Raw genomic sequence first — 21,023 nt, 5'->3', positions numbered from 1 at the left:
CGCCCCGGCCCGCGCGGACCCGAGCCTCAGCCACGCCCCACCACGCAGGGAGCTTACCGGCAGGGGGCGCCGTCGCCGCCCGCTCCTCGCGAGGCGGCCGGCTCCGGGATAACGGTTTCCCAGAAGAGGGCGCCGGAGCGCTCTCTTGGCGCGGGGAGACACGCTCCCAGCCCGCGCCGGGAGTCACGGCAGCGTGGCCTGCTGGGAGTTGTAGTCCTTCAGCCAATAGGTGCGCGTGACTGGAGCGGAAGCCAGTCGGTGACTTCCCGGACATGTCCTCTTCTTGCGAGACCGGGGTGGGGTTGGCTGCCTGCGCCGTTATCGCGAGACGAGACGGGCGGTTCCGCTTCGCCGCACCGGGTCGCCGGGCTAGCGTCTCATCTTCCGGGCGTGAAAGACAGCGGCGCCGCAAGTCCCTGGCGTGTGCACCATGGGCAAGGCCAGGCCGGCCGGGACGCGGAGGCAAGCCCCCAGGGCGCCGGCGAAGATCAACCCTAACCCGTTCGAGGTGAAAGTCAACAGGCAGAAGTTCCAGATCCTGGGGAGGAAGACGCGCCACGACGTGGGGCTGCCCGGCGTGTCGCGCGCGCGGGCCATCAGAAAGGTAAGGGGCCCCGCCAGGACGTGTCCCCAGGGCTGGCTGCGGGGCCTCCAGCCGGCCGCTCCTCGGTGCCTCGGTTTCTCCGTCTGCAAAGTGGAGAGCGTGACGTTCCCATAGCACTGGCTGGCTGGTTCTGCCTCCGTGCTTCCCTTTGTCTGGGCCGGCTGATCTTCCGCTGGAAAACTGCCGCGCCGGGGGACTTTGTACACGAGCGTGGTTTTGGTGACGCTCTGCTTCTGGCGGAGTTAATCCCTTCTGAGCTTGCAGTTCAAGCTGGCCTTGAGCTCACTTTGTAGCTCAGGCTGGTCTTGAACTCGCAACGATCCTCCTGCCTCAGCCTCCCGAGTGCTGTGATTACAGGCTTGCGCAAGCACACCCAGCGGATAGAGGTCTTGTAGGGGGCTCCATAGGCGTTTGGAGGATGAAGCCGATGACCTCGCCCCTTGGGAGGTACTGAAAGGCAGCCTTCTGTGGAAAGTCTCGTAGCTCCCGTCTTTCCTGTGTTGTATGGCTCCCAGACAGTATTCTGTACCTGCCTCTCAAATTCGGTTCAACAAATAGCAGCTGCCAAGACGTGTTCCTTGGGCTTTACAGGGTGCAGGGGTTTGAGCCAGGGTCTCCCTATGTCGTGCAGGCTGGCCTTGAACTTATGTGTCCCAGACTGGCCTCAAACTCTCTGCGATCCCCTCCTTCAGCCTTGAGTGCTGGGACTGCAGGAGTGCACCACTAGGCCAGGCCCTGAGGCTTTTTTGAAACAGTGTTTATTGTTACTCTTAGGAAGATACAGTAGTAAGTTGGTGAAGAAATTAAGGCACAGAGTAGAGTGAGCATGGCGGTGCACTCTTGTATTGCCAGCACTCAGGAAGCTGAGGCAGGTGGATTGGAAGTTTAAGGCTAGCCTGGGCTTCATAGTGAGACCCTGTCTCTAAATAAAGCACAGAAAGAACAAATGAATTTCCCAACTGGTGAGCCATACAACTGGTAAAAGGCTGGGGCTTGCATTTCAGGTTCAATGTCTGCAAAGCCTTTAAGGTATGCTGGGTGCAGATTTCAGGTTTTGAGACTGAGTCTTACTGTGTTGTCCAAACTGGTCTCAAAGTCCACACTCAAGTGATCTTCCCCGTTCATCCTCCCGAGTGCTGGGTTACAGGTGTGTGTACCACTGAGTGCATGTAGCTTCCCAGCTACTGGGAAGGTAAAAGTGAAACAGGTAGACTCTGCCTTCAAGAGGCTACAGTCAGAGCTGAGCAAGGTGGCACATGACTATAATCGCAGCACTCGGAGGCTGAGGCAGGAGGATCACTGTGAATTTGAGGCCATCCTGGACCACATAGTGAGTTCAACGCCAGCCGGAACGACAGAGTGAGACCCTGTCTCAAACACAGAAACAAGAGTCTGCAGTCTGTATTTCACACTGTGTGCAACTCGTGAGCTTCGAACCGAATAAAATGCCATCTTACTGCAAGGAGCAGGCTGTGTGACGGCAGGACACCCAGTGGCCTTCCGCGAACATCCACCAGTTCACACTCTGCGGCAGCAGTGTTAGCGTGGCCCTGGGGGAGCAGGGTACTGTGGCCTCTGGGAGACGCTTCCGTCTTCGCTTCAGCGGCAGTTTTCTCATTTACACAGTGGTGACAATGCATTCTGCCCCTCCTAGGCGTGGGAATTAAGTCGTACATTCGGTGGGGGTGAACCTCCTGCAAACTTATGCTTCTTCTCAGGCTCCTTCTCCGTCTGGTCTCCGCCTGTCCTCCTTGCTTTGTTTCCTGCCTCCCACAGTCACTAAAGGCCAGCTGAGGTCACCACTCCTGGGCGGGCTGCTCAGACCCGCCTTGTCCGATGGGGCAGGGAACTGCTGCTCCTCCGATTCCCTCTGCGTGGCCCACGGTAGAAAGTCAAGTGTGTGAAGGAATCACAAGTGGAGGCCGAGTCCCCTGGAGACCAGAGATCGAGTCAGGAGGAAGTGTAACAACAGGGGCGTGAGAACATTCTTCCCGGGGCTGCGCCCCAGCTCTGCAGGGTGAGCAGCTGCGCCGAGGGCTTCCACACAGGAAGGGCTCCACACTGTCCGCGGGCCTGTGGAGGCCAAGCCCAGGCGTGGGCCTCTGGGCCTGTCCCTGTGTGCCTGTCCTGGGGAGGAGCTGCCTGTCCCCATCGGCTTCTCGGTCGGTTGTGGCACCAAAGAGCAGTGCTGCAGTAGAGGGTGGTCCCAGCACCACCCTTCTGCAGTTGTGCGTCAGTCTGCTCAAATCTAAAGTGAATTGTAAAATAATTATTAAGATAGTTTTTTGTTTGTTTGTTTGTTTAGTTTTTTTTGAGACAGGGTCTCACTCTGTCGTTCAGGCTGATCTTGGATTCACTGTGTAGCCCCTGCTGGCCTTGAATCAGTTGATCTTCCTGCCTCAGCCTCCCAAGTGCTGCTAGATTACAGGGGTGCGCCATCATTCCCGGCCTGATAAACATTTTTAAGGTCTTACATTACACATGAAAGCATAACTGCATTTCCTAGGAGTGTCTTCACTGGGAAAAAAGCGTCCTCATCCAGGGCGGAAGGGGTTGTATTTTCCCAAGTGAATCGGTGTAACATAAACACGGTCCTAAGTTGCCACTGCAGCTGGAAAAGCAGGTACCTTTAGCTGGGCTGTCGGGCTTTTTTACCCATCCTTTCTTTCAGCACCAACAAGTAGACTATAAAGAGAGAAAAAATTACCCTGTTTTCACCACGAGTGAGCTACTTTCTTGTCTCAGAGTTGTCCCTAGCGGAGGAGACTCGTCACTGATGGACTTTAAAGCTCGCACTGTTCTGAGTCCCTCGGTGGCAGTCACAGGAGCATTCTGTGAGATTATTTACCGTCTGTTTTCCAGCGCACCCAGACGTTACTGAAGGAGTACAAGGAAAGGGATAAGTCCAATGTATTTAAAGACAAGCGCCTTGGGGAGTACAGCAGCGACATGAGCCCGGAGGAGAAGATGATGAAGAGGTTCGCATTGGAGCAACAGGTACGGGGAAACTAGAGAAAGGTTTTGCTTTTGGTCTTTTGCTGTAAGTTTTGCTAGAGGCCACGCTCGGGGAGAAGGTCGTCTCCCCGTTGCCCATTCACATCTTTTTGGGTGCTGCACACAGACCGGGAAGCGGGTCTCCGGTCCTGCACCTATCTGGCGAGGCCAGGGCAGAAGCAGCCTTGTGCGCATGTCAGTCACGCAGAAGGGTAGCGCCATGTCCCACTGATGTCACCAAAAGCCCTGCCTTTCCCTTTGCCGGGCGGAGGCCTGGTGCCGGCGAGGACTCAGGACTTACCAGGGGGCTTCGCCCAGCCTGCCAGTTTATTGAAGAGGTCCCCTCTGTCAGCTCCAGTTATAGCCGCGTCACTTTTCAGATGGGAAACAAAGGTAATTTTAGGGAACTGATTTTTTTTTCCTCTCTTCTGTTAGCGACATCACGAGAAAAAAAGCATCTACAACCTGAATGAAGATGAAGAGTTGACGCACTATGGCCAGTCTCTGGCGGACATTGAGAAGCACAACGACATCGTGGACAGCGACAGTGACACTGAAGAGCGAGGAGCCTTGTCTGGTAAGGTGGGAGCCAGGCTCCTCCTGCCTCCTGCTCCTCCTGCGGGCCATGAAAGTTACCTGGAAGTTTCACCTTCCAATAAGTTCTACATGTCACAGCTTTATTTATTTTTCAGGTATAAGATAGATGCTTTTAACCAGGCACCACTGGTGGTACACACCTGTAATCCCAGCACTCAGGAGGCTGAGGCAGGAGGATCACTGAGAGTTTGAGGCCAGCCTGGGATATATAGTGAGACTGTCTCAAACAAAACAAAACAAAACAAAAGATAGATGCTTTTATGGGCTGAGGACTCACTAATACCCATTTTCTTATTTAAATTTCACAGCAGCTCATTTTCCTCTTGCTCTCAGAGAACTAGAGCTATGAGTCAAATTCCTACTGATTATAAGATAGCTCTTTTGCACTAAACCACACTGCTCACTGTATTTTACAAATGCTGATCTGTTACTCATATTAATGATGGGGCTGGGGATTTAGCTCAGTGGCAAAAGCGCCTGCCTGGCAAGCGCAAGGTCGTGAGTTCGGTTCCCGGTACCAGAGAAAAAAAACTCATATTAATGATGTAGCTACAGCCCCAGCTCTTTCTTTTTGAAACAGTTTCACTAAGGTGCCCAGGCTGGCCACAGACTTGCAGTCTTCCTGCCTCAACTGCCTGAGCGGCTGGGGTTATACTGGTACAACACCACAGTTGGATTTTAAGAATGGGTTTTTTTGTTTTGTTTTCTTGTTCTTTGGGTTGTTGTTTTGGTTTTGGTTTTTTGAGACATGGTCATGCTATGTAGTTCAAGCTGGCTTCAAACTATCCTCCTGCCTCAGCCTCACGAATGCTGGGATTACAGGTATGCGCCACCACACTGGGCAAAAATTGTGTACATTCTACGTGAATGATTCCCAGTGTCTCTCTGGTGAATAGGACAAGGTGGAGATGAGTGGCACTGGTCCATGATTCCTGTCCCAGAGGGAGGGCTGTTCAGGCCAGCTGGGCCCCCACGCATACCCGCTGGCAGTGCTGGAGACTCACTGGCAGGGACAGGAATCAGCCAGTCTCCCCGCCCCGTATAGGAGCACGGGGAAGCGGCTGGGCTTGGGCTCCCTCAGAGACTCTGGTTACCTCCTGTTTTCCTGGGCGTGCCGGTGTTTGATCAGAACACGGGAAGTAGGGGCTGGGTGTTCCAGTGCCGTGGCTTGTGTCCAGTTAGTGAGTAATGGGTCTGCATTTTCTCGGAGCAGCTTGTCTTGGCTGTCCCTCGTGCCGCCTCTGGTGTGGGAGAATTGTTTCTTGGACGTGGACTTCTGAAGACCGAGCTTGGAGAATGTGGGGAGGGGACTAGACAGGTGCATCCTGCCCCAGGGCCCGGGATCACGGCGCTGTTCTGTGCTTTCGTCTCCAGCTGAGCTGACCGCTGCCCACTTTGGAGGCGGCGGCGGGATCCTTCAGAAGAAGACAGCCCCACAGGAAGAAGGGGACAAGCCAAAGTCACGAAAGGAGCTGATCGAAGAGCTCATTGCAAAGTCCAAGCAAGAGAAGGTGGGCAGTTGGTGTCATTGATGGGAACTGGCTTCACCAAAATAGTCCCAGCCGCCTTGCCTTGTACACCTTCGGGCTCGCTTTGCACTTCGCGTGGGTTCGGAAAGCTGCGCCTCATGTCAGGCGCCCTGAGCTTCATCCAGCTCGCACGTCTTCGGGCGGCCGCAGCTGCAGCGTTTGAGGCGAGGCAGGATCTGCACACCTCTGCTCGTTAACCAAATGTGCCGCCTCAGGGCACCTTGTGCACGGGGAATTGAGCATTCCCGGGGCTACCCAGACTTCTTGGCAGGCACCTGTACTGATGCCCCTCACTCTCTGCGCTCTTGGCAGCTGTGGTGCTGCCCACGCGCAGTTGTGTGCATTGTGGCCCTGGCCTTGCTGCAGCCCAGCGACCGTGCTGTGTGTGTGTCCTTTGTCTCCAGAGGGAGAGACAGGCTCAACGGGAAGATGCTCTCGAGCTCACAGAGAAGCTGGACCAGGACTGGAAAGAAATCCAGACTCTTCTGTCACACAAAACTCCCAAGGCTGAGAACAGAGAGAAGGAGAAGCCCAAGGTGAGGCTCAAACCAGTGCTGACCTTTAGCGTCCACTGATTTCTCTGGGGAGGGGAGACCACTGCCAGGGGTCTCTTCTGGCCTTCTCCTACTAGGACAGGTTTTCAGGGAAATTTTTTGTTCTGTTTCACTTTGTTGTTCCTTTGAATCAGGGTCTCGCTGTGTAGCCCAGGCTGGCCTTGAACTCACCATGTGGTCCAGGCTGGCCCTGACTCTACCACACCTGGCCTTCAGTGCAGCATTGGTGTCCACCTCTGAGATAGTGTTCTGGTGGGATAGAGTAAACGCGAGGCTACTTCTGTGTCCGCTTCAGGTGAATCAGATCACACATGTCCGGGGGTGAGAAGTGCTTGCCAGGAGAGCACACAGACACATCTGTGCTTCAGCGTGACACACGTGTGTCATTATCATTTATTCCCTGTAACAGTGTTGTTTCCTGTTGTGTCGTATTTGCCTAAGCTGTTGGGAAACTGCCTTTGAGCAGCGAGGTGCTGGGTAGGCTGGGCTTGCGCTCGGCGTCACTGTCGCCTGCCGCGGTGCATCTGTGAGTCACCCGCGTAATTGCGGCTCCCTTACCAGATTTCCCATGCTTGGTCCTTCGTACCGCCACCAGCGATGTTTTTTTGTTAAAGCAGATATACTCAGAGTTTTCTGTGAGCAGAAAAGTCCACAGGACTCGTGTGCCTGCTGATCCCCGGTCCCCGGGCTGACTGGGAAGCCACCCCTCCCGAAGGAAAGACCGGTGGGGCGGGCTCAGCTGTGGCCAGAGGGCGTTGGGCGCACAGCTGCGCAGTTGTTCTCTTTCTGTGATCAAGGCATTAAGAATGCGCCTTCTCTGCCCCTAGCCTGATGCGTATGATATGGTGGTTCGAGAGCTTGGCTTCGAGATGAAGGCGAAGCCCTCGAACAGGATGAAGACGGAAGCGGAACTGGCAAAGGAGGAGCAGGAGCGGCTCAGGAAGCTGGAGGTATGCGGGGCCCAGGGCGCGGTGCCACACTTGGGAGCTGTCACATATGCAAGGAGGCTGCCTTTTATGTGCGTCGCTTTCTGCTTTTTTTGAAAGACCGTCTGTATTTAAAATTTGTATTTAGTCAACTGGACACTCCTTTTTATTTCTGGTTATAAAAACAAAATTTTCAAATAAAACACAAGGAATACCCAGGTACACCAAATAAAACATGGTCAGCCCTTATCCATCGTGTGCCCCAAACAGCCTCCAGCAGTATGGTGCGTGCATTGCCTTCTAAATTTTTTGAAAAGTTTTCACTGCATTTAAATAAAAATGAACTAGATGCACACTGTGCTACTGGCCATTTTGCTGTGTTCACAGCCCAGGTCTCTGCAGCCGAGTCTGGGAGATGGGGGCAGGGCGGCGCCTCCCCTGAAACACGGGCCAGGTGGCGGCGGCAGCGCTGGCTGTGGAGGGACAGGTGCCCTTCCTCGTGCTGTGGAGCTTTTCTGCCCCCGGGTTGAGCAGTTCCCGGGGTTAAACAAGGGAGCGCTGTCTGCAGCGCCGCAAGTGCCCGTGTGCTCAGCTGAGGCGGAGGAGAGTGTGGCTGGACGCCCCGGCGCCAGGAGGGGCGCAGCCTCCCTGTGCTGTTCGACGGGCACCAGCGTGACTTCCTCCCCTCTGGCTCAGGCTGAGAGACTCCGAAGGATGCTTGGGAAGGACGGAGAAGAAAAGGAACCGAAGCACGTGTCAGCGGATGACCTGCACGACGGCTTCATACTGGACAGAGACGACAGGCGTTTGCTTTCTTACAAAGTAAGACGTTCACTTTCATCTTCAAGGAGGTCAGCAGAGAGGGAAATTCATGTCTTTTAAAGCACTTTGAAGTGTTTCCTGTTTGTTAGCCTCGTAGGGAAGATGAACGACAGGTACAGATCGTAAACCACACAGGCCCGACTCCAGCTGCCCATTTCTCACATCAGCCACATTTTAATCACATGGTTTGTAACCAGGTGTGGTGGTGCACGCCTATAATCCCAGCACTCGGGAGGCTGAGGCAGGAGGACTGCTGTGTGCTTAAGGCCAGCCTGGGGTACACAGTAAGAACATTTCAGAAAACCAAAAAAATTCTATTTCATGGTTTAATTTATTTATTTTTTTTTGTCTTTGAGACAGGGTCTCGCTATGCAGTTCAGGCTGGCCTTGAGCTCACTTTGTAGCCCAGGCTGGTCTCGATCTTGCAAGGATCCTCCTGCCTCAGCCTCTCAAGTGCTGGGATTACAGGCATGCACCACCCATGCCTGGCTATCTCGTGGTTTAAAACTGATTGTCTGCGTGACCTCAGCATAATACTGGGGGAACTAGCTTAGGGTTAGAGTTCTGTGTATTTTTGAGGCGTAATTGAGTCTCTAGGGTTGGTGCAGGTCTCTGTCCCTTTGCCATTTAGAGTAAAGCAGTTGGGTCTCTGTGAAAAGCAGGCCGGCCTCGTACTTTGAGCAGAACAGGGTCCAAGACGGGAAATGGGCCACGGATACAATGCTAGGTTACCTGAGCAGCAGGGGATGGCTCACACCAGGGGCAAACCAGGGTGCCAGTGTTGTCCTCTGTGACCCCGTCCCCAAACCAGCGGCAAGAAGCTTTAGGCTTTCACACCTGCTGAAACCCGAGGCACCAGCTGCCTTCACATCTTAGACCCACGCATTTCCCTGCCAGGGCCTCACCCAGGGTTCCAGTGGCAGGACTCTGGGACCCTGTGTTTTTGTGATTTTTTTTTTTTTCTTTTCTACTTTTAACAACATAACTGGGCTGGGAATTTCTTAAAGAAAAGAGGTTTATGTAGCCTGCAGTTCCGGAAGGTGGAGGGTGTGGTGCCAGCTTCTGTTCCACTCTGGTGAGGGCCCATGGAGGGTGGCATGGTGCTGGCAGGAGCCGGTACAGGAGAGAGTGATTGTGTGGCCTTGCAGGCGTCAGAGGGAGGGGCTGGGCTTGCTGCAGTTACGAGTGCTGTCCTGAGAAGAGCCCAGGGACAGGGACAGGGACAGAGCCACCTTAACACCACCCCACCCATCTCAGCACAGGGTAGTGCCCTCCTGACTGTCCCCTCTTAGGATTCCATGCTGAGGCCCAGGCTTCAGCAGTGAGCCCGGCATCCTGGGGGAGGGCGCCCCACGTGGGTCAGGACCTCTGCCTGCTCTGCGCCTGTGTGGTGACGCCGTGTCTGTGGTCCCTTCCTAGGATGGAAAGATGAATGTCGAGGGCGATGTCGGGGAGGAGCAAAGCGAGGAAACTGGCAGCCAGGAGAACCAGGAGGAGGAGCGGGGTGAAGATGACGAGGAGGAAGAGGACGGAGAGGAGAGTGGCGAGGAAGAGGGCGGAGAGGAGAGCGCCGGCCCAGATAGCCGCTCAGACCTGGACTCGAGTGCAGAGAGTGCAGAGGAGGGTGACGAGCCAGAGCAGGAGCAGCATCAGGCTCCTTGTGGGAGCCCCACGGGTGACAACCAGAAAACTCACAGAGCTGGCAGCCAGGAGCTGCCCTACGTCTTCACAGGTGAGTGGGGTGCCTCGTGTGTGGGGGTGACCTCTCTGGGACCTGGCCGTACCGTGTACCCTTGCTCACCCCCTCCCTCAGGGCTGCCTTCTGTGGAGGGGGGCCCAGGTGTCCTGTGAGGGGGGCACGTCCACATTGGTGACATCTTTGCTGAGTGGGCTCATGCTGTCATCCTTCTCTTGGTGCCTGCAGGCAGCATGGTCACCTTGGTCACACGGCCAGGGTGGACACAGACGAGCCGAGCCCTCCCCATGGCAGGAGTCCACACTGCCTGGTAGTCCTGGAGATTTGGGGGCCACTGGCAAGGTGTCTTCTTGTGCTGGCTGCTGTTGGGCCATGTGGCACCTTACACAAATGACGGCACCGGGTTGTCCTTTGCTGGGGAAGCTCCCGCAGCCTGGCAGGCAAGCCCAGATGAGCCTGTGAGCTCCAGAGAGGACAGTGAGTGGGCGGGCTGGCCTCCACGTGGGAGTCTTCGGTGGCTCGGCGTCTTGTTAGGTGACACTGCGTGTCACAGAGCTTCCCTTGTCTGAGGCATGGAAGCACTAACCCAGCGCTGTCCCGGCGATGCTGGTGGATGGACCAGCAAGTCCCACCTGAGGAAAGGCGGGGTCTTGTCTTCTTGCTGCTGTTCTCACTGGTCACTCCCCGGTTGCCCGGTGAGGTCGTGCACCCACCCCTCACCCTGGGCAATCAGGTGTGAGCGGTGAAATTGTGAGGTCAAACACCAACTTCCATCGGATGTGGTTATGGCGTCTTGGGAAAGTGGAAGTGGTTTTCCTTGTGCTGGGCAGCAGCCGTGTGAGCCGCTCGTGATGAACTCTGTCTCCTCGGTGTCACAGTGCCCGAGTCCTACGAGGAGCTGAGATCATTGCTGTCGGGAAGATCAGTGGACGAGCAGCTCCTGGTGGTGGAGAGAATTCAGAAATGCAACCATCCGAGCCTCGCTGTGGGAAACAAAGCAAAACTGGAGGTACGCGGGAATGATGCGCTTCGAGTATTGTTACACGGCCTGCAGTGCATGCACGTGGCAGGGTCAGCCCATCCCCGGCACCTGTGAGGAGGCCCCGACTCCCACAGCCATCGAGGGCTGGCATTGCTTGGGTAAATGGAGAACTAACCACATGCACAGTGCGTCCTGCTGCAAACGTGTGGCGCTGCACTGTTCCACGTTTGGTTTAATCAAATCAGCGTCTCTCCTGGTCTGAAGGGCTTCGCACGCCCCTGGCCCTGAGCTTGCTTTCTCCGTGCATCCCTGTGCCCAGCAGGGCCTGGCGCTGTCTGTCTGCATTTTGTGTAGATGCTTGCACTGGGCCGGGTGAGGTGTCACCGAAGGTGTCTGCCTATAGCTTTCCGCTGAGCTGTCCTTCTTGATTCTGTCCCTGCAGAAGCTGTTTGGCTTCCTTTTGGAGTACGTTGGAGATCGGGCCACAAGTGATCCACCAGACCTCAAAGTAATTGACAAGTTAGTTGCGTAAGTAAAACTGTGCTATTGGGGTGTGGGACTGGAACACTTGCTCCTAGTTGGAGTCAAACAGAAACATTCTGGGATCCTTGAGGCAGTGTGGCAGGCAGAGGCCTCACGACAGCATCCTAGTCCAACACGGGCTGCCCCGTCACCACCGAGACACAGGGTTTCACTGTGCAGTGCGGGCTCAGCTCATGTTGTAGTCCAGGCTGGTCTCGAACTCGCAACAGTCCTCCTGCTTCAGCCTCCTGCGTGCTGGGATTACAGGCATGTGCCACTGTGCCTGGCCTAAGCAGGTTAACTTTAAAGCAGCTGAGCCTTTCAGATTTTCTGAGTCTTGATGGCCTGCTCTTGTGTTTTGCTTACCCGTAAAGTGTCGAGCCCTGCAGGCTGCAGTATCTGGGTGCTCGTGGTGACCGGTCCTGCTGCTGCTGTGCAGCCTGAGCCTCACAGACCCGTGCCTCGGTGTTGGACACCCTGCGGTGTCCTACAGAAGAGGCCTGGGCCGGGCCCTGGCACCATGCCAGACGCTCGGGACTCTGCGTGGCAGCTCCTGGCCCCCACTTCTGTTGGCTGGAACAGTATGAGTACAGTAGTCTCTGGGAGGCCTGTGCTGGCCCTGGTCGGGGAGAGCTATAACTCGAGGCACCAGAGCTCCGAGCTACTTCTGGCCGCAGCCTGCCGGAGCCCCGCCGCATGGCAGCGTGCGCGCCTGCAGGAGGCCGCGAGGCTGTGAGCTGTGTGAAAAGGCGTGGCTGCCGCGACGTGTGGTCCTGATGGCATGACTGGGACCGAGAGGTGTTTCTAGTGCTACCACTTAAACCCTCTGAGCAGAGTTTTAGGAAGTGGCAAACGTGAGAGTAGACTGCCGTGAAACGCTGTTGGGAAATGACCCGGTCACCGAGCAGGCCAGCTGGGGACCCGTAGGTACAGACGGCGGCCTGGTTCATCCCAGCAGCAGGAGAAGGGAAGCTACAACTTGTCCTCGGGGCCTCTCTGCACAGCACTCCTGATTTGGCTGTCTGGAGTCATTCTCTGCTGTGTCTGCTTAACAGGCAGCTGTATAATCTCTGCCAGATGTTCCCCAAGTCGGCGAGCGGCTCCGTGAAGTTTGTCCTCCGAGATGCCATGCACGAGATGGAAGAGATGATCGAGACCAAGGGCCGGGCCGCGTTCCCGGGGCTGGACGTGGTAAGCAGAGGCAGGGTTCCTCGAGCGTTGGCTGCAGCTGCCCGGAATGCAGTCCCAGTGGGGCCGTGCCCGGGAGCTGCTCCCTAACGCACCCGGCTCTGCCCTCTTGGCAGGCACAGGGCTGCCTGCCGGCGCTGACCTCTCAGCCCCGCTGCTCACTCGGCGTTTGCGCCTCACCTGCTGTATTCCCCTGCCTGGAGCAGCTGCGCACTGGCACAGACTGGAGGCTCCCCCCACGTATGCCTCTCCCCTTTTTTTTTTTTTTTTTTTTTTTTTTTTTTTCTCCGGTACCGGGAACCGAACTCAGGACCTTGCGCTTGCCAGGCAGGCGCTTTTGCCGCTGAGCTAAATCCCCAGCCCCATGCCTCTCCCCTTGATGCCTTGGCCCTGCTTTCTCCGCTGCTGTAACCCCACAGTCTCACAGGCCGGGCTCATCGCAGTCCCCGCCAGTGTATGCGGCAGCGCTGGGGCTCGATGGGCTTCGTTCCCGTGCGTGAAGCTGCCCGTCTTTTGGCACACGTGAGGGACGCTGCTCTCTGTGCACGTGCCCTCTGCGGACTCTGCTGGGCCACCTGTCTCAGGGGCGGGTTCTGTGGCACAGGACGATCGTCCCTGTCTGCTGAGCTGCACACGCTCTCCCCAGCGTGCCTGCCGGCTCTGCGCGGTGGTTTTGCCGCCGCACGTGTCGTAATAGAAGGGAACTGCTGAAACGCCGTTGTGTGTGGGGTCACAGGGAGACGGTTTGGCCACTGACAGTTTGGCAGGCAAACAAGGCTTCCGTTCTACCCTAGGAGTCGTGTTCGATGCCTGGCCGTGCCTGACCACACTCCAGCACATGAGCAGCTCCATCCTGCGGGCTGCTGCCGGGGTGACCAGGGTGACCCCACAAACGGTGCTGGGAAGTTCTGGAGAGAACTTGTCTTGCTCTTGTGGAGAGTTCAGCTGCCCTTTGCTAAGACTTCCCCCACTCCCCCGATCTTTTTGAGATGGTCTCGCTGTGCAGCTCAGGCTGGCCTTGAACTCACAACGATCCTCTTGCCTGAGCCTCCCAAGTGCTGGGATTACAGGTGTGCGCCACCGCGCCCGGCACTAAGGCTCTCATAAGATTCTTGGTAGCATGTTTGGAAAGCTTTGGTGGAAATGGAAATGCTGAGTGGCCTGTGTCGGGCTCTCAGCTGCAGGCTGGTTTTGCAAGGCATCTTTTCTTGCCCGTGAGGTGGCTCCAAAAGTGAGGGCTTCGCACCTGTTACCCGGGAGTGGAGCGGGGCTCGGAGCTCGCCCTGGGTGCTGCTGTACCGGGTGCTGTCCCTGAGCGTCCACCTCAGTGCTAGTCAGGGGACGTTCCCTGGCCCACATCAGGTGGAGGTGGGCAAGGTGCACGCCAGGGTCCAAGAGGCTGCCTGCCCAGCGAGGGCGTGGGTCCCCACGCAGCTCCACGTCTGGCCCTGACGGCAGGGGCTGGGCCTCTCGAGTAGGTGGCACCGGGCAGCGCTGGGAAGCGGCTCTTCCCGTGTGTGGTCACAGCAGAGCCGGCAGCATGGCACAGCCCTCCCGGGTCATCAGGAACTGGCTCTGCGGGAGGAGGGGTGCCCTCGGAGTGGGACTGGGGCAGGAATGTGCCAGCAATGTGCTGGCCAGCACATTGTGCCAGCACCCCGCCCCTGGATCCCTCTCTAAAGGCCTTGCTGAGCCAGCGTTTGATGTTCTGTAATCGGTGTGACCGCACTTTCTTTCCAGCTCATTTATTTGAAAATTGCCGGGCTGTTGTTTCCGACCTCTGACTTCTGGCATCCCGTCGTGACCCCTGCCCTGGTGTGCATGAGCCAGATCCTCACCAAGGTGAGTTTCCACCTCCACACAGCAGGCCCCCCTGCGTCCCTCAGGCCATGCGCTGACCACAGCAGGCAGAGCCGGCTCACCTGGGGACCCGAGAACCCGCTCCAGCATGGGGCATCGGGCTGTGAGGTCAGAGCCGGTCCGGGGCCCTCTCGGTGCGCTCCGCCCCAGCAGCTGTGTCTGAGTTAGCAGTCAAGGCTATGGGGAGGGGCTGAGCCCAGAAAACGACCTTTCCCGCTAGCGGTAAAGCTACACATCTTACTCCATTTCAGATGAGGGTGTAGATGGTTCCAGTCTGCGGCCGACCCACCCTTACCGCAGTAACGCACCCTGCGGGTGGCAGCAGTTCAGTGTGCTGCCTCTGCTGGAATACAGGGTCGTCCCATTTGGTGGTGCTCAGTGGGCGCCCACTTGGCCCGGGAGCCAAGTGCCAGGTGCCAGTCACTGTCCCCCGTGGGTTCCTTTGCAGTGCCCGGTGCTGTCCCTACATGATGTGGTGAAAGGCCTGTTCGTGTGCTGCCTCTTCCTGGACTACGTGTCTCTGTCTCGGAGGTTCATCCCTGAGCTAGTTAATTTCCTGCTTGGGATTCTTTACATTGCAGCCCCAAACAAGCAAAGCCGTGGTGAGAGTGGGTTTGTGGGAGCTTCTTGGAAATGCGCTTTGGGGTGTTTTAAAAGTAATTCACATTTGTTGTAGAAAATTTGGCATATAGAAGAGGAGAGGAAACACAAAGTTCTGAATTCCTGCCCTGGAGGGTGGCCTGTGTTTTCTCGGGGGGGGGGGGGTGAGTGTCATGCTCCTGCCAGGTTCAGATCTGGCCCCCTGGGCTTCTGTGCCAGAGTCTGGCAGTGGCCACCCCTGGCAGCCTGGCCTGAGGGGTGCCCGGGGGAGAGGGACTAAGGATGGGGGCCACACACATCAGGTGGCACACAGGTTTTTATGTATTGCGATTATATTTTGGGCTAAATAAAATAGGCTCTGGAGGTTAATTTTACATTTTTCTTTTTGCTTTTTTTTTTCCTCCTTTGTGGGGAGGGTGCTGCCTGTAGAAGTCAGGCTCTTGCTGCCCATGCAGATTTATTCTTTGTATTTTGGGGTGTTTGGTTTTGTTTTGTTTTGATTTTTGTTGTTTTTTGGGTACTGGGACTCGAACTCAAGATCTTGTACTTGCAAGGCAGGTACTGTGCCACTGAGCTATATCTCCGGCTTGTTTTGTTTTTTGAGACAGGGTTTTGCTGTGTAGTTCAAGCTGGCCTAGAACTCACTGCATAGGTAACCCAGGCTGGCCTCGAACTTGTGGCAATCCTTCTTCTACCTCACCCTCCCAAGTGCTGGGACTTCAGGCATGTGCCACCACGCCCAGCTCTAATTTTTGTCTTTTTAATGCAGCATGTTACGGTGTTGCTCAGGCTGACCTGAGACCAGGCCACCCACAGAGCTGCATGCACCTCCTGTGGGAATCATTTGAACGCCCTTGGAAAGCGGCTGCTAGGCAGGGCCTCCCCACAGCGCTCCAGTCTGCTGTCCGTCTGACCAGCCTTCCTCAATGTGACTCCGTGCACATAGCACTCATCTCCTGCGTGGGGCACAGAGAGCCACCACCGGGCAGCAGGGAAGCCAGGCTGGGCACCGCTGGAGGGCACACTGCAGCAGGAGTGCTGGTGCTGGGTGCAGCAGGAAGGGGCAGTCACCGTGGCCTGCTGGGGATGGGACAAGCCGACACCAGTCCTCATTTGTCCCACCTGCCGTGGAGCCGAGCCTGGGCTCTCCCACAGGCTGCTCTTTGGCTGATAGCTCTTCTAGGGGACAGCCGGTGACTCCGGGGCATTGACCAGTCTTCACCATTGCCTTTGCCCAGCTGCCCCATGCACGGCATCCTCTTCGCTGCTCTACTTCCTCTGCCGTGCATTTTTGCTCCTGTCCACCTGGTTTGCTTCTGTGGGTGGTGTGTGCTGCCATGCGGCCTTGGTGTGGCCTGAGCTCCAGAGCCCTGTGTGGCGTGCAGCAGGCCCACAGGAAGCTTTGGTGGCCTTAGCCGCCATGTGGGCTCAGGTCGTGGCCTTAGGCACCACTGCCACAGCTTCTACCCAAGGCCTCGGAGGCTCTGTGCATCCCTACCGCGAGCCTGGTGGAGGGAGCTTTTAAAGGCTGGGCACTGTGGAGTTGGCCCTTTGCGCCAGTAACATGTGGGTCATCTCTGTCCTGTCGCACTTGGAATTCAGGTTCCACTCTGGTGCACCCTTTCAGAGCATTTGGGAAGAACTCCGAATTGCTCTTGGTCTCTGACAAGGATGACGTGGCCACGTGGCAGAGGGGAAGCCTCCCCCTGCACTGGGCGAGCGGGCGGAACATCCCAACCACAGCTGAGGCCAACCACATCAGGTACGTGCAGAGGACGCCCTAGAAACCTGTTCACTGCCAGGAACTCCCATGTTTTTGCCCCATTTGACCCCCCATGAATGTTTGGTTCTGTCAGATTCTAAAGTTTTGTGGAGCATCTTGATATTAAGGGAAGTTTTTTTTCACAAATTGTGTGTTATTTTCAGCTGGGCAAGGTGACAAAGCCATCATCCTAGCACTCTAGGCTTCAGGTTCAAGCCCAGCCTGGGTAACTTTGTGATTTAGTGAGAACCTGTCTTAAAATTAATGTTTTTTTAAAAAGGGCTGGGGAGCCGGGCATGGTGATGCACACCTATAATCCCAGCACTTGGGAGGCTGAGGCAGGAGGATTGTTGTGAGTTCGAGACCAGCCTGGGCTACAAAGTGAGCTCAAGGCCAGCCTGAACTCCAGGAGGATTGCTGTGAGTTCGAGACCAGCCTGGGCTACAAAGTGAGCTCAAGGCCAGCAGGACCCTGTCTCAGAAAGACAAAAAAAAAATGCTGGGGATAAGCTCAAAGACCCTGGATCTCTGGTACTCCAAAAAGAAAAAGGTTTAGTATTTTTGAAACATACCTGCTTGATTTTGCAAGTGATAACCTGGGAACTGAGTCAGGATGGCCTCTTCACACTGGTGGGTGGTGTGTGCTGCCCGTGTCCCCGGCCTGCCTCCCTGCTGGGGACGCAGGTAGGCTTCTGTGCACATGAGCCTCCAGGCTGCCGTGCCAGGGCGGGCCTGCTGGGTTTCTCAGAGGTGTGGATCGGTGTCACTTCTGACCAGCTGCCCCCTTCCTGCCTCCCTGCAGACTGTCCTGCCTGGCCGTAGCGCTGGCACTGCTGAAGCGCTGTGTGGTCATGTATGGCACGCTGCCGTCCTTTCATGCCATCGTCAGGCCGCTCCAAGCCCTCCTGGCAGAGCACCAGGCAGAGCGCAGCCACCCCCCTGAGCTGCAGGTGAGACTTCTGGCATCTGGGCATCTGCCCTGGCACCATGTTAGAGAGCCTCAGTGCCACACCCCCTGCTCCCCACCCCTTCCTGCATGTCCCTGCCCCTCAGTCCTCCTGCCCAGCCTGGACCCTAGGGGATCTGAAGGGTTAGTAGCCCTCCTGGGCCTCGTGCCCTGCGGTGGCAGGCAGCGTTTCACTCTACAGTAAGCCGAGTGGGCCTGTGGCACCCAGCGTGGGGCCTGGCCGCCTCGTGTTTGTCCAGCTGCCTGCAGCTCTCCTGTGCCCCCTACCCTGTACCACCCCTGCTGTCCCCCTGACAGCAGCTCACTGTGCTCTTCCTGGCCGGGTCCCCAGAGCCGAGGGCAGGCTGTGCTATTGTCCTTGTGGAGTGGCTCACCCTGTGTGCACGTATTGCGAACATGACTGCAGCTGGTCCGTTCTGTCTGAAGGATGGAGCGGCTCCCTGGCCCTGCAGGGTTTGGGCTGGGGAGAGACAAGGCTCATAGCTTCTGGGCAAAGGGGTGGCTTTGGTGTGCCAGGGACGGCAGGCCCAGCATTGCTGAGAGACTTCTAGAAGGTTCCTCAGAAGCCCAAGTGACTTTTGGACCCAAGACCTTGGGGAAAGTGTGCTTAGCTGTCTGGTACAATCAGGTGATAATGAGGCCAAATCGCCCACGCCTGTCACATTGCTCTGCCCACTGCCTCATACCTGTCTCTAGGGTGCAGCCACCTTGGCAGGGGCAGGGGTCCTGTGTACCTCCATGGTGTGGTCAGTGCTGCCCTGGGGCAGAAACGGCTGGGGCAGGGATTCCCTTACAGTTGCTAGAACAGGCAGCCGACTGATGACGTCCAGCTTTCATGCCTCTCTTCAGATGGGTCGGAGTGGTTGGGAGGACAGGGCCATCTCCTCTGTGACCCCCTCCATCTACAAGAGGGCAGCCTTGTGTTTGTGTCTCGTCCCACGTGGGCTGTGGTGGCCGCATGGATGTCCCACCTGTCCACGCTGGCTTGGCCACAGGCCCAAGGGCACCAGGCTGGGCCATCCCAGTGCCACCCCGTCATGCTTTCCAGGAGCTGTCTCAGAGCATACTGACGGATGTGGAAAACCAGAAGCAGCTCTACCGGCCGCTGATCTGTGAGAAGAGCAAGCCCGTCCCCCTGAAGCTGTTCACCCCCCGGCTGGTGAAAGTGTGGGTGTCAGGTGACCCTGTGGAGGTCAGAGTTGGGAGGGCAGCGTCTGCTCATTCTGCACTGCAGCTTGTGAGCCCAGGGAGAGGCCGTACTAGCAGCAGGCTCTGGCTGACAGCTGGGACAAACCTGCTCCGGCCTCCTCATGCTGTGCCCTTCCAATTCCAGCCTTGAGTTCGGAAGGAAACAAGGCAGCACCAAGGAAGAGCAGGAGAGGAAGCGGCTGATCCACAAACACAAGCGCGAGTTCAAAGGTGCTGTCCGGGAGATCCGAAAGGACAACCAGTTCCTGGCCAGGATGCAGCTCTCTGAGATCATGGAACGGTGAGGGGGCCGTGTGTGTGTGAGGGCAGGGGCGGGCACGACGATGCTGACCTCAGCGCTCCTGGGCCGTGACACCACCCACAGCCAGCGTTCCCACACCTGGTGCCCCGTGGCCTGGGTGGGCTGGGGGCTGGGACAGTGTCGTGGCACCGCGGGCCAGTGTTAACAGTGCTGCACTGTTAGCAGGTCAGCGAGGGCAAAGGGCACGACCTGTACAAAACTGGCATTTGTTCTCCTCTTTCAGGGATGCGGAGAGAAAGCGGAAAGTAAAGCAGCTTTTTAACAGCCTGGCTACGCAGGAAGGTGAATGGAAGGCTCTGAAGAGGAAAAAGTTCAAAAAGTAAATAAACGCTGTGTACATGAGGCCAGGCTGTATTGTGTGATGAAGTATGAAGGGGCCATGACTCAGCGGGAGCTTTTCTTGTGCTTGAGTTCCTGTGCACCTCTCTCCTGATGCGTCTGGTGTGGGAACAGCTGAAGCTGGAGATAAGCACATGGGGGCTGGAGCAAGGCCTGCCAGGAGAACAAAGAGCGCCTGAGGCGAGCCACATGAACAAGCTGCTCCGGCCCAGAGAACACCAGGCACCAGAGACAAGCCAAGCGGGCAGGTTGCTAGGCAGAGGGGAGTCATGTGACATCGCCCTGCCAAGTGTCTCAATAAACGCACTGCAGCTGTTGAGCAGTTCCTTTCCTCCCACCAGGAGAGCTCCCCCTGACCTCAGCTTTCTGTTTTGACTGTTATCTTTACTTCTCCGTCCTCTGTTTCTGAGCGCTGCACTGGACTTGGGCATCTGGACTCACCCAGCATTCTGTGCTGTGGGCCAGTCACATGCAGCGTGACATCCTGGTGCAGTTCAGCTCCGTGGCTGACGCCCTTGTTGGCCTCGTAGTTTGTTAAGGGTGGGCCGGGCTGTTTGCGCAGTGCTGTTGCTGAACCGTGGGTTCTGCAGGACGAGTTCCCTGTGAAGCTGCGCACAGCCGAAGGTGTGGAGGCCATGGTGTGCAGACAGGGCCCTGTCACCTGTTTCCTGTCTTTTCTAATGAGGTGTGGGCTTGCTCTCCAGTGAGGAGGCTGCCAGGGGAACTGGTCTGATAGGGGGAGGTGTCCAGGCCGTGGTGGGGCAGTCCTCTGAGAGGTGGTGACAGGGCCACCTTTGGATCAGCTGTGTAGGAGCCAGAGATCGTCGTTAGCAGAGAACGGCCGGAACGCCTCCGGGTGACCTTCGAGGCTCAAGCCAAGACTGCCCAGAGCAATGGGGTCTGGCCACCTGCGGCCATTTCCCAGGTACAGGTCTAGATCCAGAAGGGTCTGAGGGCTGTCAAATCCACGGAATAGGGTGCCTGTCACCTTGAAGCTGCACAGGTCCAGGCCGCGGATGCCAGCCAGCCTTGCTCCCTCGTAAACTCGCCGTGCCGCTGTTCCTACTCACTCACAAGACCCTTCGAGGGGCACCTGCCCACGTCGCAGGGAAGGAGAGCCCGGGCAGGAAGCAGTGCGCGGGCCAGGGGCCGGGCTGCCCGCCCACGGCCTTGCTTCTCAGCCCCCGTGTCGGCGCCCAGGCGTGGGGACGGGCTCGTGTGCGCTCCGGGGAAAGCCACAGTCCTGTCCGGGGCTGCGGGAGGAACGACTGCATCTGCCAGGCACAGTGTGGCCGCCGCGGCCTCGGCAGGCAGTCGAGCGTGCTCTGCAAAGGTTGTAAGCGCGGGGCCAGGGCTGGGCGGACGGCGACGACGCCCGTCCAAGGGGAGCCACTTCGCGCCCGATTCCAGCCCCTGCGACCTTGGTGAGGGCGGGCCGCACCGCGGGCCGGGCTGGAAGAGCAGGAAGGAAAGACAGACAGCCGGAGCCCGGGAGGGGCTCAGGCCGCCGGAAGGGGCGGGGCCTCTGGCCGGAACTTCCGGCGGTCCCCGTCCACGGCGCTCAGCCCGCCG

General features: G+C 57.2%; 2 protein-coding genes across 6 annotated transcripts in view; one reads left to right on the top strand and one right to left on the bottom strand.

The window, feature by feature from the left end:
* The window catches only part of Grk4 (G protein-coupled receptor kinase 4), a 58,645-nt gene extending 58,371 nt beyond the window's left edge, over positions 1-274 (bottom strand). For all 5 annotated transcript variants that reach the window (XR_001231762.1, XM_005408756.2, XM_005408752.2 and 2 more), the window contains exon 1: positions 58-274. Coding sequence is in view for 4 of the 5 variants with exons in the window: in XM_005408756.2 (XP_005408813.1) it covers positions 58-274 (217 nt within the window). In the remaining variant the exon portion in view is untranslated. The remainder of the gene's footprint in view (positions 1-57) is intronic.
* A 129-nt stretch (positions 275-403) lies between these two features.
* On the top strand, positions 404-19,770 carry Nop14 (NOP14 nucleolar protein). The gene is made up of 18 exons (XM_005408757.2): positions 404-604; positions 3,467-3,601; positions 4,034-4,175; positions 5,570-5,706; positions 6,129-6,260; positions 7,106-7,228; positions 7,901-8,026; positions 9,446-9,758; positions 10,601-10,731; positions 11,147-11,232; positions 12,282-12,417; positions 14,155-14,256; positions 14,723-14,876; positions 16,477-16,636; positions 17,438-17,585; positions 18,651-18,769; positions 18,936-19,091; positions 19,336-19,770. Exons 1-18 carry the CDS (start codon positions 431-433, stop codon positions 19,433-19,435), a joined length of 2,574 nt encoding a protein of 857 aa, XP_005408814.1. The 5' UTR covers positions 404-430; the 3' UTR covers positions 19,436-19,770.
* The last annotated feature ends 1,253 nt before the right edge of the window (positions 19,771-21,023 follow it).

This window comes from Chinchilla lanigera, unplaced genomic scaffold, assembly GCF_000276665.1.
Source record: "Chinchilla lanigera isolate Chin_1 unplaced genomic scaffold, ChiLan1.0 scaffold00113, whole genome shotgun sequence".
Classification (NCBI taxonomy): domain Eukaryota; kingdom Metazoa; phylum Chordata; class Mammalia; order Rodentia; family Chinchillidae; genus Chinchilla; species Chinchilla lanigera.
The sequence above is the reverse complement of the archived record's forward strand: the minus strand, read 5'-3'. Positions and strand labels throughout refer to the sequence as shown.

Bases quoted from the DNA above. Each gene is read 5' to 3' on its own strand.
- Nop14 (XM_005408757.2), top strand. From the start codon at position 431: ATGGGCAAGGCCAGGCCGGCCGGGACGCGGAGGCAAGCCCCCAGGGCG. The intron at 5,707-6,128 runs GTGGGCAGTTGG...CTTTGTCTCCAG, and splicing joins CAAAGTCCAAGCAAGAGAAG to AGGGAGAGACAGGCTCAACG. The intron at 7,229-7,900 runs GTATGCGGGGCC...CCTCTGGCTCAG, and splicing joins AGCGGCTCAGGAAGCTGGAG to GCTGAGAGACTCCGAAGGAT.